Below are 18469 nucleotides of genomic sequence, written 5' to 3'. Positions count from 1 at the left end.
ATGCTCTCACATACACATGTGAAAATTTCAATAGAAACGGAAGGCATTTCAGTAGAAACAACGTTTTTTTTTTACTTTATTGTTAGAAACGAAGTTGGTCGACTGAAGGCATTTCAGTGGAAATGAACCTGTGTCCGAATTCCTGCCCTGATCCCTAACTACTAAAACCCTATATAGTGCAGAACTATATATAGTTCTCTGAATTTAAAAGCAATTCAGACACCCGTGCTCAGTACTTTTTTCTTTTGGGTGTTGTTCATAACGCGCTTGACACGGAAACAAAGTGGCGCATTACCGCCACCACCTGGTCTGGAGGCGAACTACTCCTATTTAACGCGGAAAATGACACTTATTTGTCAGAGTAAAAACATAATAAATATGAACATTTTACAAAGACTATTTATGAATCTGCTGTGTTCTGATCATGGAAAACGTGACTGATTTATAAATAATTAAATTACAAACACTTTGGTGTTGATTTAATGTATTTGTTCATAAATAAACCCCCAAGTTATTTTTTCATGCCAATATTAATTTTGTTTTTGTGCCGCTGAACGATTACGGGCTCTTGCAAGGAGGCATTTTTTTCTGTAGTTTTCTTACACCTTACTGAAAATGGCTTTGAAAATTAATCTGTCCGTGTTCCTGGCAATAATTCAACCGTTTTTCGTGAGATCAAACTGAAAACGAGCAGATATGCAGCATCACAGGACGGCAAGGACAAGCAGACATCTCAGAAGATTTCCTCTGGATGCCCTGACCAGACAGAATAACTTGTGAGTTAAACTTAAAGCTTTTTTTTTAGTTAAACTTAAACTTTAACTTAAACTTTGTTACTAATCATGCTCAAGGTTACACAGTCTGCTGGGTAAGAGTTTAAGATTCTTTTTCAAGTGAGTTGTGTAGTCCAATTACATGAAACACTTGTGAGTTCAAAGTTTAGAATTTTTTATTCAGAGTCAAACCATATCACTTGTTTTAAACAAAAACAAAACAAAAACTTTCATTTTTAAAAGTTTAAATGACAATCCAAAAACCCAGCCAAATAAAAACCACGAGATTTTCCAGAATTAATAAATACTTCATAATCTAAAATGTAAGACATCAAAATAAATAGAAACATTAAAAAAATGTGATTTAATTTCCTCAATGAAATAATTAATGTTGCATTTTCCAGGGTCTTCCACGTCTCTACTGCTTTACCAACACAAAGGTGTCTGTCCTGGCCCTTTACGCTGACGGTCAGTCCGACACAAGACTGGATTTTCGGTTGACCCGCAGGACCATCGAGCATCTGGGTCGATGGTCCTGAAGCATCAGCTTCGGGTTCCTCACACTCTGGGGGGTCACAGGAGACTGACGTCCTGGTGTTTCTTTTCTGGCTGGCGTGTGGCACATCTTACAGTGTGGTAGCCAGAGTCTTTGACATGACACGGTCCACCGTGAGCGATGTTGTCCACAGGACGGCAGACCGCATCCTCCAGCTGATGAGCAGGGTCACCCAGCTTCCCAGTGGGAATGAACTACCATAAGTCGCCTCTGGATTTTAGCAGCTCGCTTGGTCTTTCTCCTTCCAAAGGGTCACAAGGAGCATTGATGGCTGCCACATAAGAATAAAGGCCCTAAAAGAAAATGCAGCTTGTTATTTTAACAGGAAGCTTTTTTATTCCATTAAAATGCATGCTGTATGTGACTCTAATGCCAAATTTATAGATATTTTTGTTGGGAATCCAGGATCAATCCATGATTCACGGGTTCTACGTAAAAGCCCAATTTATGTAAATCAAACAAACCCACCTGAAGGATCCTTTTGGGTGATGGTGGGTATCCCTGCATTGCACATCCCATCATGCTGCTGACACCCTACAGGGAACCCATGAGGAATGCCATTGAGGCAGTTACAACCAGAACCACTCCAGAACACGCTCTGTTGTGAAGAGAGCATTTGGCATGATAAAGATGAGGAGGAGAGCAATATTTCTGGGGGCACTGGAAGTAAAACCAACCTTTGCAATGAAAATCATTGCCTGCAGTTCAATTCTGCACATTCTGTGCATCAGCAAAGGCGACTGCTTAGCCACAGATGTTGAGCCACACCAGGAACATGCAGGACGAGCAGAGTCACGTCTGTCTGCAAGGACAAATCTTTGCTTTCCTTTCAGCTCCAACTGTGACACACATGACTCTAGAAGACCAGGATTATTGTTGACATGTATAAAAATAAATATTAACATATAAAACGAAATTCTAAATATGTACATCTGATATTTATATGAAATCCTTTTAAGATTGTTAAAAATAGCTCAGATTTAAATAATACATGTAAATTATTCATTTTTGTTCATACATTTATTAAACAAATTGGAAAAACAATGGCTGCATTACATTTTAGAACAATAATTTCAACTCAAGTAAACTTAACAGACTCTCCTGTCGCTGTTCCTCCCTTCTAGCCCTTTCCTCCTCTCTCTTCTGGGTCTTTAACATAAACCTTTAACCCAGTACGACAACGATTAACCGTTTATTAAAATGAAGTCAAATCTGATCATATGTCTCTACCCATCTGGCACGAGCTAGCTTGAAAACAAACAGGCTATCTTTCTCCATCCGCAAATGGATCGGATTTTCCTCATCCTCGTCTGTCCCTACATATATGAACACATTTAAAACATGTGTTAATAACTTGTGACTACGGTTAGAAGTCACTGCTTTTTGATGTAATATCTAGCGTTTGTTTTTAGCCTTCGGCGCTAATTCGCGTTAGCGTTAGCTTTAGCATTACTGAAATTGATGAGCTTCAAAACAATCTAGGTTGTTGATTGAGGAATATAACATATTAAACACATCATCTTAAGTATTTACAAATATATTTTACAACAGATACTGGATATTTTTTAATATACTTACACGTTTCGGTGGTTTTCCTTGCGCAACCGGCTGCCATTTTCGAATGATTCAGACGAATGATTATCTCGCGATAATCAGCCAACTTCCGTTTCTACTGAAATGCCTTCCGTTTCTGTCGAAAATTTCAGTAGTGTATGTGAGAGCATTTTGGATAGTGTATGTGAGAGCATTTTCACATGTGTATGTGAGAGGATTTTCACATGTGTATGTGAGAGCATTTTCAGTATTGTATGTGAGAGCATTTTGGATAGTGTATGTGAGAGCATTTTCAGTAGTGTGTGTGAGAGCATTTTCAGTAGTGTGTGTGAGAGCATTTTCAGTAGTGTGTGTGAGAGCATTTTCACATGTGTATGTGAGAGGATTTTCACATGTGTATGTGAGAGCATTTTCACATGTGTATGTGAGAGCATTTTCAGTAGTGTGTGTGAGAGCATTTTCGATAGTGTATGTGAGAGCATTTTCAGTAGTGTATGTGAGAGCATTTTCAGTAGTGTATGTGAGAGGATTTTCACATGTGTATGTGAGAGCATTTTCAGTAGTGTATGTGAGAGCATTTTCAGTAGTGTGTGTGAGAGCATTTTCAGTAGTGTGTGTGAGAGCATTTTCAGTAGTGTGTGTGAGAGCATTTCACATGTGTATGTGAGAGCATTTTCAGTAGTGTGTGTGAGAGCATTTTCAGTAGTGTGTGTGAGAGCATTTCAAATGTGTATGTGAGAGATTTCACATGTGTATGTGAATGAATACATTTTCAGTTGTATGTATACAAGCATTTCACTAGTGAGAGCTAGATTATGTCCTACACGGCACCTTATATGGCTCCACCAACACATATCCACTTACACAGACAAAGCTACACCCTTATTCTTGTGAGGACCCTTTAAACCAGGGGTGTCAAACTCATTTTCACTGAGGGCCACATCAGCATAGTGGCTGTCTTCAAAGGGCCAGAGAGAACTTATACATGTAACTAAATGTAATGAAAAATAAACGTAACTCCTCCTTAATGTTAAATAACTCATTATTTATTTATTATAACTTTTTAAAGTGACAATTAGAGTTGCATAACAAACGTATGTTTGCTTGTTACTCTAGCATTTCAAGTCTGATTCCCCCTAGATATGAATAAATACAAACCAATTTTTTATTTTCATTTCAAGAAGTTAATGTGCTCTAAACAAAAACACATAATTCCCCTAACCCTCGTATAAAATGGCAACAGTTTCTTGTTAGCCTATTTTTCCTAAAACTTCATGTCAGTTTCTGGTTTTCCCTTTTATTGACTGGTTCTCAAACTCAACTTTTTTAGATCACACCAACCGACATTTTCCTTCCAACAGAACATTGATTACAAAACCACTGTCCTCCTCTTCTTCTTTAGTCTGAAGACAGGTGGACATGGAGTTGATGAGTTTCTGTGTTGGATTTGGTTCCGTTCCTGTCTGGTGTAGGTTTGTGGTCATTTATTTTTCTTTAATAAAGCTTCAGATGTTGTCTGTGGATGAAAAGTATGGACTGCGGCAGGTCAGTTCAGACTTCTCCAGGACTCCTCCAAACTGTTGTAAAGCTGCAGTGTGTGATTCGGCATCTTCCTGCTGAAATAAGGCATTCACAGGAACAGATGCGGGCCAGATGTTGCTCTGAAGACCTTTGAGTGGTCCTACAAAATGGGAATCTGTTTGGACCATCCCATCAGAACAGCTGCTTTGACCTGAACTGTGAGAACAAGCTGGAAGGTCTCCCTCCTCTGTCCCCTGCAGGAAATGGAGTCTGTGAGTCCCAACGAGAATGTCACATTTGGACACGTTTGATCAGAGAATCCTTTAAAACAAATCTGAGTCTTCTGGATCATGTTCAAATATGGCTTCTTCCGTGATGCCAGAGCTTTAGATTCACCTGCAGACAAGGATGATGGAGTTTACCCATAAAGGTTCCTATAGAAGTTTCCTTCATAAATGTCCCTGACACACAGAGATTTCTCCAGTTTCTCTAAATCTGATAATGTTCTGCCCTGTAGAGGATGAGATGTGTAGAATCTTTGCAGTTTGATGTTGAAGAGCATTGTTTTTAAATTAATTCTGAGTATTTTTACGCACTTTTCCGCAGATTGAAGATCATCCATTCTTCTTCAACTTTGAGAGAGTCAAACTCTCTGAAACATCACTACATTAATAATGGTGTCACAGACCTGACATCAGTTAACTTTAGTAGTAGATCGATTAAAAAGACATCTTCTTTATTCATCCATTTGTTACCTCTGTCCTAATTACTCTGAGGCCTTTTCATCAAATTTAAAGTGAGCTTATTCAGCAGATAAAGGTTAAAAATCTTATCTGTGTTCTGTTGCTAGTAAAATGTTGGATTGTGATTTAAGTCTTTGGGTTTTTATTCCTTTTGAATCTACATAAATGTTTAAACTTTTCCTAATTCCTGCCGTCAAGAGCTAAATTTGACAAGTGTTGATGTTTGCCTCGCTCTGTGCTTCCTCTCATTTTAGCTTTCCTTCCCAATATTTTGCTTCTCTTTGCTAATGATTGTTTATTCCATCATAAATTATGTAGTATTTGCAACACCTGACTTTCTCGACCTGCAGACTTTCTGTCTGATCCCTGAATAAACTGTCGTCTTTTGGGAATTGACAATGCAAAATTCTTTTTTCTGTGCATTTAATTTAATGTAATCGATAAAACTTTAGAAAATGCTTAGTAAATAGTTTAAGAAGACCTTAATGAAAACCAACACAAACACTCTTCTGCTGCTTTTCCACAACTTCCCTTTGTCCTCACAAAGATAGAGGTTCAACACAAGAGCGTTAAAGTTGAATATTCCTCAACAGCTGCAGCCAAAGCTGCTGGTACATGAAAGGGGAAGGGGGTGTTATCTGCGAGGGTAGGTGAGACAGAGGGAAGGGCAAAAACACGCGTCACCACAACAGCTTCAAGTTTCAAGTCCAAAACACGCTGCCTCTGCAGAGCAGCGCAGCAGCGTGCTGCTCCATGTTTCCCTGTTTGTTTGCAGGATGAGTCAGAAAAGCCACACTCCACATTAGCATTCAAACAAACCCATTAGATTCAAATGAGGTCAGGTCTACTTTGAGACTTTTTCCTCCTGCCTTTGACATGATGTCTCCCCTTAGAGCTGTTTTTCCTTTTCTCAGCAGCATTAAGGGGAGTGTTTCAGCCCATCGTCTGGAACTGTTGAAGCATCACAGAAGAGGGGCTGGATGGCAGGAGTGGGACATCAAAGTAGTCTGTTTATTGTCAAACAAGGTGGAAATAATGCCGAGTGTGCAGGTTTCAACTCTTGAAATGACAAGAATGTGAGTCGTGTTCATGTAGGGTTCAGATGGCAGCACCGACTTGTTTCCTACAGAGCCAGTCCGTTTTGGGCTCAACACACAGCACATCTGAAGGGGCAGTTTAACATGGGACACACACATGGACACTCAACGAACGAGGAAGAAAGACAGGTTTTTTTCTTCACACCTTCACATTTTCTATTGATTTTCTCTGTAAGTACTTAAAGGTTTGAAGACTTCAGTCTATGAAAGAAGCTGAGCACAAAGCTTCAGGTCCTGAGGTCAATGCAGATACATCAAGCACACATGTAGCTGCAGGGCAAGTTTGCCTTAACTTGTGATTACTCATGAAAGCTGACAGAAGGGACTTGCTCAATAAAGAAGAACTTCCATGGAGCATGCACGCTTTCTACGCAAAGACGCTTTGTCTTTGCAGAAAGCTCCCAAAACAGCCAACAAACCTGCCAAAACCTGAGTCCGTGGTCTTGAAACTACAGGAGACAATCAGAGAATGACACAGAGGTTTACTAGGATGCGTTGCTCCTTCCAGTGAAGGTAACCCAAAACTACAACAATGAGTCAGCTTACAAAGCAAATGGCACAAACTAAAGAAATGTTAGACATGATAAAAATGACAAAAACAGATTGGGATCCTTAAGTTTATTTAACTTTTTTACATAAAATTTAAAACCGGATCTAAAGTTTTTGGACTGAATTTAATGTTTGGTTTTAATGTTTGGCTGCAGTGACATTTAACCAAAACGTTATTGATGAGTTTCTGATTTATCAAACCTTTTGAGTGAAAACTGATTTGTTTTTTCTCTGCCAGTGACGGAGTGAGTAACCGTGGTGGTATAAGTGCCGATATATGGAGATGCTTCTGTGTTTATGCCTCTGTATGTATGTGACTCTGTCTTCACAAAACAAAAAAAATAAAAAAACTCGCACTGACTCACAGCAATGCAAATGTGGCTTGACGGCTTGATCTACTATTCAAGCATCTTTTTAAAAACTTCACTGAAATTTGAGGTCAGTTGTCAGGCTGGGCTAATGTTTGTAAATCTGTGGGGACATTATGCAAAGTCCCTCTGAGTGAACATCACTTTGGCAGCACGTCACAAAGCTTCATCATTTACAACACCCACGTTCAGAGCAGCTCTCATTATCGGCCACATTTTTCTGTGACCTTGATATATAAGCTCTTTCATGAAAGACAGGTTTCTATAACCAACAGATCAGTCAATCAATAAATCACAGTTTATATGTATTTTTCTCCAGTTTAATGTAGCAGTTTGCCTCCTAACTTAGGAATTATTGAAAGAACTTTTTTAATACATGCCTAACAATAAAAGTTATGAACCAAACTTGGCGAGATTTCATTCAATCCATTTCAAGATAAAGCAGAAACACCTCTAAACACCAATCTTCACATGCAACAGATGCATGATAAAGTTTGGGAGTCATATCATCAGATTTGACGTGATCTTACCAGAAAGCATCACAGGAAAAAGCATTTGCTTAAGCTTAAATATTAAAAATCTGACAAGCATGTAATTCCAGACATGTGAATTGCCCTTGAAAGCAGCCCAAGGAGTGACCGCGGGAGATAACGATGTGAAGGAAGAGAGGGAGAAGGGAGACGGAAGGTCTGAAGGAGGAGGGCAGGATGTGCAGCAAACTGCTACCACGGTGACGGCCTGTACAGCTGACAGCTGGCTTGTCGTCTCAGTGTAGACCCACTGAGTGGACGTGTGTGATTTTATGGCTCCTATCAATGTACAGTGATAGGAAAACAAACATGGAACCATGAAAAGAATCACAGAAAACATCTGGCAGGACAAAAAATGAAATAAGAATAAAGAGTGTAAGACTATTGGATACTTTGATCATTTGTCACAAGCTGGAAATGAATCTTAAATCAATCTTGCACTCAAGTGGAACTTTGAGTTCTTTTTGCTCATCTTCTAAGAAACATCAAGTTCAGCAAAGACCTAGAAAAACAATTCTATTCTTAAGCTTTCTTCACCTGCCCTAAAATCACTTCCTCCATCTTCTCTCCTTCCAGCCTTTCCTCTTTGCCTTTTCTTCCTGCTCCCCGTCTCCTTTTCTTTTCTCTCCCCCTGCCTCTTAAGGGATTAGTCAATGCACTGCAGCAGCAGTTTGTGTGCATAGACCTTTATTTACTTAATAACAGGGATTGGAAGAAGCGACTTGGCTTTTGTGATCCACCCGCACAGACTCTCTGAACTTCATGCTGAAAACAGCAGTCAAGAGCGGCAAAACTTCCAGCAACCATCCCCTAGCTACTCTCTCTAATCCTAACTATACAAAAGAGGCAGATTTACATTTTTATAGGTAGAAGTGTAACACTTCAACAGCTGCACAGGCAGGGAACATGAGAATGTGTGATAGTAGAAGTGTGGGGAAATCCACCAAAGTAAATGTGGATCAGCAGATTCAGAACAATCCAACATGTAAACCAGGCCGTTTCTGTTCCAATGCAGGCTATACAACCTGTCAGGGAACAATCAAAGGCCAGCTAGCTTTAGTCCAAAGTGAATGAAACTCACATAAGTTAAAAAGAATCGAATATTTCGTTTTCCTGTGACTTAGCTAGTCTGAATGTGTCCTGGGGCGGGAATATGAGGAATTTAAATCGTTTTAAACGTAATTCAACCAAAAGGAGCACAATCCAGAGCTTTTGTGTGCCACTACAAAGTTTGGGTCAATGCGGAGAGTTGTGTTACGAGGGGCATACGATGGAAAAACCAGGTAAAAACCAAAGTCGAATCGTTCATGAAAACCACACACAGAACTTTCATACTGGACCAGTCATGGCCCGTTAACAATAACTGCCACAGGTACCGTTGACCTACAGGATGTATGAGAAAATTTGACTACTGTTGATGGAGGAAAGTGAGGAAAACAAGTGGAGAAAGAAAAGAAAGGCAGGAGTGACGGAATTAGAGGAGGAACTTTGAATGTAGTGCGTAAGGCTTCTAGTTCTGGAGCAGCTTGGATGGAAAGAGGAAAAGAGAACAAATTCTAAAGGAGAAGTTTGCTAAGAGAGGAATAGAGTGTCAGACACGGTGATGAGTCTGAAGCTGAAGTTGAAGTGTGCTGGTGAATGAGAAAGGAGAAAGAAAAAGGATCCAGGGTTTCCCTTGAGGGGAGGGTGGTGATTGAGACATACAGTGGTGGACAAAATTGTTGGTACCCCTCAGTTAAAGAAAGAAAGTCCACAATGCTCACTGAAATGACTTGAAACATTCAAAAGTAACAATAAATTAAAATGTATTGAAAGATAAATAATCAAAATCAGCCATTACTTTTGAGTTTTATTAACATAATTATATAAAAAAACAAACTAATGAAATAGGGCTGGAAAAAAATGATGGTACCTCCATAAAAGACTGAGAACTAATTGGCAAGGCGGTCATGATGAACTTAGGTATGTCCTTTAATTGCTTCCTTTAAATTATAATTAATTATAAGTATAATTATAGACAAACACAGTAAAGGTAAAGGTTCTATAACCATCTCTAAGCAGCTTGAAGATCCTGTGACGACAGTGGCACATATTATTCAGAAGTTTAAGACCCACGGGACAGTAGTCAACCTCCCTGGACGTGGCCGGAAGAACAAATTGAGGAGACAGATAGTTGGAACTGTATCCAAAGAGCCCAGAACAACCTCCAAAGACATTAAAGGTGAACTCCTAGATCAAGGTAGATCAGTGTCAGATCGCACCATTCGTCGTTGTTTGAGCCAGAGTGGACTTCATGGGAGACGACCAAGGAGGACACCACTGTTGAAAGGAAATCATTAAAAAGCCAGACTGGAATTTGCAAAAATGCATGTTGACAAGCCACAAAGGTTCTGGAAAAATGTCCTTTGGACAGATGAGACAAAACTGGAGCTTTGTGGTAAGGCACATCAGTTCTATCGTAGACTCAAAAATGAAGCATACAATGAAAAGAACACTGTCCCTACTGTGAAACATGGAGGAGGCTCAGTTCTGTTTTGGGGCTGCTTTGCTGCATCTGCCACAGGGTGTCTTGAAGTTGTGCAAGGTCAAATGAAATCTCAAGATTATCAAGGCATTCTGGATTAGGGATTGGGTACTGAGCCCCGGGGCAACATTCTTCAAGACAGCAGTATCGTTAAGATCTGACCTCAACGGTTCTGCTATCGGTACTGGAGAAGTCGCTTTTTTGGTGTCACACAAGATATAAACGTTATCTGCCATATTTAACTCACCAAGTCAGTCAATTTTTCGTTAATTAATTATTATGTTAATTTCGGTATTCTCGCTGAAGAGGAGAGGTCTGCCTGGCTATTTGTGTGCACGGGGGGCGGGGCTGTTGTTCAGACAGTATGAGGCACGCGCGTAAAATTAATAAAATCTGCGGTAGAGCGCCCCGACTATCGTGTCAACCTGCTGCTATGATGACCGTTTTTAGCGCTTTCTGTGTGGAACACACTGAAGGGAGCGGGAAATAATGACTCGCTGCTCTAGAGGATATGAACAGGTGAACAGCTAGAGAGGAAAAGCAGGTAGAGAGGAGGAGGGGCCTTGGCTTCAAACTGTCAGAGAGATGGAAACACGGGCGTCAGATTTAGACGCAGCTTTCACTGCGGGTGTTGAAGCAGAGACTTTCTCTGGGATGATTTTATGAACTCAAACATTTATTTAATTTGTTTTATCATGACATCCTGACAGCAATATGTCAAAACATTGCTGTTTATTTTTCTTTAAATAACTTCTTTCTTCATGTATTTTACTTTTCAAGTTGGAAAAATTTATTAAGTAAAATGTTTTGTCAAAAAACAAGGTTGTTGCATAATGAGGAAATAAAACACTTTGCTTTTAATTTGTAATTTATTTATTTTTCGTCCTCAAAAAGTGTCGATAAGAGTATTGTTAAAATAATGGATCAATAAGCAGTATCAATAAGAGTAGTAGTAGTATCGTTAAAACCTTAACGATACCCATCCCTATTCTGAATAGAAATATGCTGCCTAGTGTCAGAAATCTTGGTCTCAGTCGCAGGTCATGGGTCTTCCAACAGGACAACGATCCAAAACACACAGCCAAAAACCCCCAAGAATGGCTCAGAGAAAAGCGTTGGCCTATTCTGAAGTGGCCATCTATGAGCCCAGATCTGAATCCCATTGAACATCTGTGGAAAGAGCTGAAACATGCCATTTGGAGAAGACACCCGTCAAACCTGAGACAACTGGACCAGTTTGCTCATGAGGAGTGGGACAAAATACCTGTGGACAGGTGCAGAAGGCTCATTGACAAATACAGAAACCGTTTCATTGCAGTGATTGCCTCAAAAGGTTGTGCAACAAAATATTAAACTATGGGTACCATCACTTTTGTCCAGCCCTATTTCATTAGCTTTTTTTTTATATAATTCTGTTAATCAACAACTCAAAAGTAATGGCTGATTTTAATAATTTAAATTTCAATACATTTTAATTTATTGTTACTTTTGAACGTTTCAAGTCATTTCAGTGAGCATTGTGGATTTTCTTTCTTTAACTGAGGGGTACCAACAATTTTGTCCACGACTGTACATGGATGAGGTAAACAGAAGTGAGGAGGAAGAAGGAAAAGTTTAATGTCCAGGACAGGAATGCAGAAGGACAGATGGTGGTGGGCGTGGCAAAAAGAATAGACATGTCAGTAATAAACACATTTTCTCTAGAAAAGAGAGAAGCACGCATTGACATATCAAGCTATGTTCACACCCCCCTTGGCAATGCAAAGTCAAGCATCTACTTTCAATGAAATGTCTAAATTATTGCACGTTCAAAATTCTCCCATTCACATGTCACAATGCAAGTTCGTATGACAGTTTTTGGGCTCGACGTACAAAATATGTGGCCTATGAACGCATGTTTAAAGTAACACCAGGTTGAACATTGGCCAATCAGGGACTCAGATTTGGTAGTGACGTTTCGATGGCGTCTCTTTTAATTCAACGAAGTGCCAACCATTTGAAAACTGATCATGGAGGAGAAATTAATAACTGCAGTTTTTTCGCTCGGCGGACACCAAGTCTATCATACATCGGAATTCAGCCTCCAACTGTTGGTGGCGAACATGCGCAGGTTAGTGGTAGGCAGTGACAGTCCAGTGTGAACACCATAAACGTGCATTCAAGAGTGTGCTTTTAGCACACTTTTAAACAAGCATCACATGCTTGGTGTAAACGTAGCATAGAAGTGGAGAGATAACACAAGTTGATCACATCTTGTAGAGATGACGTAATCGGAAATAAACGAAAAAAGGGGGGAGAGTTTAGCCAAACGGCATAGAATGGTAGTTTTCTAGGATCACTTTAGTTGTGAAGAACATTGAAGGGGCATGAACGGAGCAGAGGACCAAATGATGCAAAAGAAGTGTGCTGCGTTGCTTTTTAAGGCATGTCACACAGCCATTATGTATATTTTGAACATATTCCACGTATCAAAATTCAGTCTTTCATGATACATGTATGTTATACTTAATTCCTAATTCTTTCTTGCGCTCAGGATTCCTCAATGTGCACAGATGTCCGTCGAACTGACGGCTGACGGATCGTTAAGTGAATTCGGTTTTAAGAATTATACAGTTTCTGCATAATTTATGTAGTTTATACACAATTATTACGTAAATGTTACGCAATTGTGCCTGATTTTTGCGAGATGCATACACAAATTTGTGGCTTTCCACGAACATTCCACGTATGTCCACGTTGTCACGATCTGCGGTGAGTTTGGTCATGCTCTCCACTCTCCCAGTCTTCACCTGGTGGGCCCAATTACTGTCATTCATTCCACCTGTGAGCCACAGTATTAAGGACTGACAGTGCCTCACACTCTTTGCCAGTTCGTTGTGCCTTAACTCACGTTTCAGCATTGCACAGTTCTCACAGTTTTTTTATTGTTGGTATTGAGCCTTTTTCTTGTCCTTGGTTAAGAGTTATTCTGTCCCGTTGGTGTTTTTGATCTGCCTTTTTTGCCTCTGAGTTTTACTGCCCCTGATTACTGATGTTGAATTAGTTTGATTCGCCTGACTGAATTTTGCCTCATTGACAACCAGATCACCAAGCATGAATGAGGAGTGAATGAATAATGGATACACGTTGTATGCACTTGCAGCATCTGGAAAAGCGCAGATGAATCCAGCCCATAATTATAATTATTAAGCTTCTGTTCGAAGAAACTGGATTATCTCTTGTTTGGAGCTGGACATATATTAACTTTTTTCTTCTGGTTTCAGGCTCCTCTGTAAAACTGGTGGTGCATTTGACTACTGGAGATCTCTAAATGAACTATATTTATTCCTGTGTATGCTTCTAATTTGGGTTTTACTGCTCGAGTCATTACACATATGTCTAACAGACTTTTCACGCATGCACCACCGATGTATAACTTTCATATCGCGTATATAGCGCACATATCATGTTAAATTGCATACTTGAAACACGAATGCCCAAGGAATTGCATATAAACAACGCATGAAATCACGCACAGTTCATGCAAGAGTGGCGTATTGTGTGACGGGTATATAAATGGGCTGATCTTTCACCCCTCCAGCTGTTGAGTGGGGCTTCGTATTTTAAGTTACCCTCTGACCCTCCAGCCAGGACAAGATGGACAGGGGGTCGGATCTTTCAAAGGGCGGTGTCCAGCGCGGAAGTCAGTTTGCGGGATGGGATCAGGAACGGCGGTCTCGCGGATCTCCCAGCTATGGCTCCCATTGGGGGTCCCCTGTCTCGGCAGGGATCCCCACCCCGGGGAAATAACAGAAGACTGCTGCAGACCAGGGGAATCTGACTGTTAATAGAACAAAGCATCACAAGGGCCCACAGTGGGTACTGACCACTGTGTGGGGTTGACACAATGCAATTTCTGCTTTTTGCTCCGAATGTCAAACAGAAGAAAGTTCTTTGTATGGTTTATTCGTACTTCTTCCCTGGTTTTGACGTGGTTGATTTGTGATATGTCTGTGAAAATTTCTCATCAAGAACAACCACAACTTTTTCTCACTTTTTCTACATATGTTCACCTATGACCAGTTTTCATTCGTCCAATATGCGCAAAATGTTCGTAGTGGCCGTGTGAAATGGCTTTTAAGCTGAAACAGACTTTAGAAAATTTGGAGGTTCTTTCAGATGAAAGGTCTGTTAGAGCTAAAATATTCAAGGAGTCTGGGAAGAAGGAACTTGGTGTCATCTGGAATGAAGAAAGGAGATCAGGAGGTTTGGTGGTAGAAAAGGTTGATTTGGAAAAGTGGAACACTGAGAAGAGAGAAGAGAGTGGAAGACAGCAGACATGAGTTCCAAAAGATGCAGATGGTGGATTTCACGCGTGGACGAAAGTACTAATAACATATGACTTTACCATAACATCCTGAACTACGGAAAGGAAACCTGAAAGGAGGCAGGCTCCTAACAATGTTCAGAAAAAATGATCAACCAGGGGGGTCAATGAAAAAAGAATTACAGTTTGATGTAGGAGACATCGGTAACTTGTTTTTTTTAAACCAGGACATGCTGAACATAATTGGTGCAGTGGTGCCGTGGTGCAGTGCTAGGGCGGTCAACCTCTAATTGTAATATTGCGGGTTCAGTTCTCGCCTTGCCCGCACATGTATTGAAGTGTCCTTTGGCAAGACACTGAACCCTACCTTGTTTCTGGTGGAAGGTTGGCGCCAGTGTTCTGCAGTGCGTGAATGGGTCTGTGACTGTGAAGCGCTTTGAGCCTTCGAAGAAGGTAGAAAAGCGCTATATAAGTATACGCCTTTTACCATTCTATCATTTTTGTGACTTTTTTTTAAAAGACATTCTGTACCTTTTAGAAAACAGAGCAAACATGAAAACATTCATTGTTCATTTGGTTTGAACTCACTGAATATTTGTTTCCCCAAACACGCTGTTTCCTGTCACTCTCAACGGGAGTGCCGTCCTCGCCGAGTGATGTTTATTTTTCAATTCTCACAGTTTTACCAGGAGATTACTTTTTGTGCTCTGAGAGCAGGAACATAATTACTTGGCCAAGAATAAAATAGATGTGACATAACAGTTCTTCCTCTTTTTTGGCAAGCAAAGGTTCTGATTTCCTGGCCAGTTTAGGTTTAAAAAACAGACACACAAAAAAATCATTTTAACTGCTTATTTAAAGTTTTCTGAATCATCGTCATAAAAAAAAAAAGATATGCAGGAACCATAAAGCAAAGATCATCATTCTTCTTACCCAATAGCTTGTTTTATACTCAATTCCAATGGATGAGTAAATAATCGTGTTGTAATGCTTTGTAAAAGTAAATAGATTATTCTCTGGCTCTGACTGATTCCAATGGCTTTTTGTCGAAGTGCTGCTGCTCTGGTCTGTTGTGCACCCTGAGTCAGAGCATGCTCAGTGGGACTGGGACATGACTGATATCAAATCAGTTTATGACAAATCTGGTCTGACTGACTTAAAAATGTGGTTATATGCTTGGATTGGTCTGCAGCCCTGCGTGTGCCACATTTAAAATAGTACACAAATAGACAGGAATGGAAAAAGTATGAACCATACGTGCGCTGTGGGTTTTTGGGCTGTCTGAGATCGTGTAGGGTAATAGACAAGGAATGAAATTCCTTAAGGTGCTTGTATGATTCTTGTGCATGGCAGTGTATTGAGAAGTATTTGTAAGGATTAAAGGACACACGTAGGATTCCCACACAAACTACACTCTGTCTAATTTCCTCATTTCTAACAGTCAAGTTGTTAGAAGGAGCACACCCTTATCTTGTGAACAACAATAATAAGCCCCTTGTGAGGTGCGTAGGATTGTGGGGTTAAAAAAAGGAAAAATCTGTGGAACACGCCTGCGACGCACGTACTTCACCCTTATTTAGCCTTACGTGTTGTTTAAGTGTTCGCTAGGACATGTTGTGCATGAACATTTTATCTCTGTAGGCCCACTGAGCGGTCTGCAACTTTAACGTTTTGTGTTTTGTTCTAATCACCATAACTTCTGACTCCAGTCAGCTCAATAAAAGAACCTCGATCCTCTTAAGTCCATTAAAAATAAAACCCCAAAAGTCAGTCTCATGATTGCTCTGAACCATTTTTTTTCTGTTCTTAATGTAATTAAGATCTTCCAATGTTTCAAATCACTATAGTGTCCCTGGTCGTTACAGTGTTCTTTTAGATAAATAAAAGAAAAAGTTTACTTGATTTATCCTGCAATGGGGAAATTATTCTCCGCATTTGACCCATCCCCTAGGGAGTGGTGAGCTGCAGACGAGCCGCGCCCGGGAGACAACAGCTTGCTGGGAAGAGCGGAATCGGACCGCCAACCCTTCGGTTAGTAGACGACCTGCTCTACCGCCTGGGCCACTTGCCACCTAGTCCATTAAAAATTACCACAGGTTTCATCTTCTACTTTAAAACTGCAAAGAGTATGTGGTTTGAATAACATAAAACAATGTTTAAACTGAAATAAGAAGTCAAGTGATGAACTCGGGACAGATCAAATGTGTGCAAATTGAGAGCATTTGAGGAAGTGCAGCCTGCCCTGCATCATGAGGTGTTCCAGTCACTGCAAGACATGGAGCTCCTGCTGGGAGCCAAATCAAAGGGCTGCAGTCGCTACTGCTGTTCTGCCAGCTACCTGCTGTGTCAACATGCCAGTCACCTGCGCCACGGCGGGCCGGGGGTGAACGGGGGGCGAAGAGGACAGGATCTGTGTGATCAAGTGAGGGGCGGCACACAGGGTGGGAGAAGGAAAAGGAGCAGGTGGAAGGTGGAAATGTACTCACTGTCCTCCAAAGAGCTGCATGCCCAGCAAGGCAAAGACGACGATGAAGAGGAAGAGGAGGAAAAGCAAACTGATGATGGACTTCATGGAGTTGAGGAGGGAAACCACAAGATTCCTCAGTGAGTTCCAATATCTGAGAGGAGACAAGAAACACACTAAAATACCAGGATATCTGTCTATCATGTAAAAAAACAAAGAAACAAAACTTTCTCAAGCTGATTCTCACAGAGACCAGATACAACAGTTCCTATTAAAAATGTCCTTCATCTGGAGATGAAGGACATCTTTTAACAACAGCTGTGAGTTTAAGAGGGCCAAAAGAAATTGTGTTCAGATTCAGTTTCAGTTCCAGAATAAAAGACCTTAAAGAGCCACCCCAAAGAAAGTTGTACGTAAAACAACACTTTGATTCCTCGATACAAGAAGCACAATCCTACACAATAAAAGACAAAGAAACACAATTAAAAATTAAAATAACATCACATAGTGTGTGCTTGTTCAGTTGAGTGTGTTGCACTGATTAGCAGGTATTGTTAGGTTAGTATTGTGAGTGGCTATAGGCTAGTGGGAGAGCATGTAGACAGGTAGCTCTCAGTTGTGGGTGATGGGAATAGGAGCGGGGTTCCTCCATGCCAACGGTCCCGCACACAACTCAATAGCAATTTTTTTATGAATTCCTGCCGCTCTGCAGAAAACACACTATGCCCTAGAAAACGACACAGGTTTTTGGATTTTGGCTAAAAACAGCAAAATTAAGAGACCCCCGGAAATGCTTTGAAAACAGATAAGTTGATCAAAGTGGGCCTTTAAATGACAATATTTGCCCCAAATCTTGTCTTCTGATGCTGAATAACTGAATATGTCATCAAGCTAAAGATTGAACCTTGGTGAACTCAAAGCTGGACATAAAGCACAGACTCTTCATTTCACTTGGATAACGCTTATCCAACAGCCTAACCAGCAGGATCATAGAGGTCCTATGGCCTTTCAATATACCTCTGTTTATCAGGTTTTTTTAATCTTTCTTATTAATTTGGTGTTTTACTGAATCTGAATGGTGTAACGCCATATGTTTGAACAATCCTCCAGTTTTTCTGTACGTTCTAGGTCGTTTAACTCTGCTTTCAGCTTTTTCAGCCATTCTAGTTTTGAACGTTTCAACTCCCTCTGGATGTTCTTGCTCTGTTAGTGGTTTATATGCTTTCACTTTCATATTGTGCTAAATGAAAAACCATGAGAAAACGTATTAAATGTTGGGCTCTTCAAGAGCTAGGAACCTCGACAAAAATGCAACTATAATATTAAACTTTTAATTTTTCAGTTACACTTTAACTAAATCAAATTTAAAAACCAGGTAATTTACCTTGGTAAATGTATCATCTTTAGTCAATTATTTAAAATCTATCCAGGTTGTTTTAGCTGTGATTGTAGCATTTTGTGCTATATTTAAAGCTGGAACATGC

The 18469-nt window shown here is 40.2% G+C and overlaps 1 protein-coding gene across 9 annotated transcripts in view; it reads right to left on the bottom strand.

Annotated features, from left to right (window-relative positions):
• LOC101167885 (voltage-dependent N-type calcium channel subunit alpha-1B) overlaps positions 1 to 18469 on the bottom strand; it is a 222730-nt gene that overhangs the window by 77802 nt on the left and 126459 nt on the right. For 5 of the 9 annotated variants that reach the window (XM_023960538.1, XM_023960543.1, XM_023960544.1 and 2 more), the window contains exon 14: positions 17008 to 17139. In XM_023960538.1, coding sequence (XP_023816306.1) covers positions 17008 to 17139 — 132 coding nt within the window. Of the gene's footprint in view, positions 1 to 6663; positions 6694 to 17007; positions 17140 to 18469 lie in introns of all 9 variants that reach the window. The other 4 variants (XM_023960536.1, XM_023960539.1, XM_023960540.1 and 1 more) reach the window with 1 other exon arrangement.

Source organism: Oryzias latipes, chromosome 12 (assembly GCF_002234675.1).
Source record: "Oryzias latipes chromosome 12, ASM223467v1".
Classification (NCBI taxonomy): domain Eukaryota; kingdom Metazoa; phylum Chordata; class Actinopteri; order Beloniformes; family Adrianichthyidae; genus Oryzias; species Oryzias latipes.
This window is presented reverse-complemented; position numbering and strand designations above follow the sequence as displayed.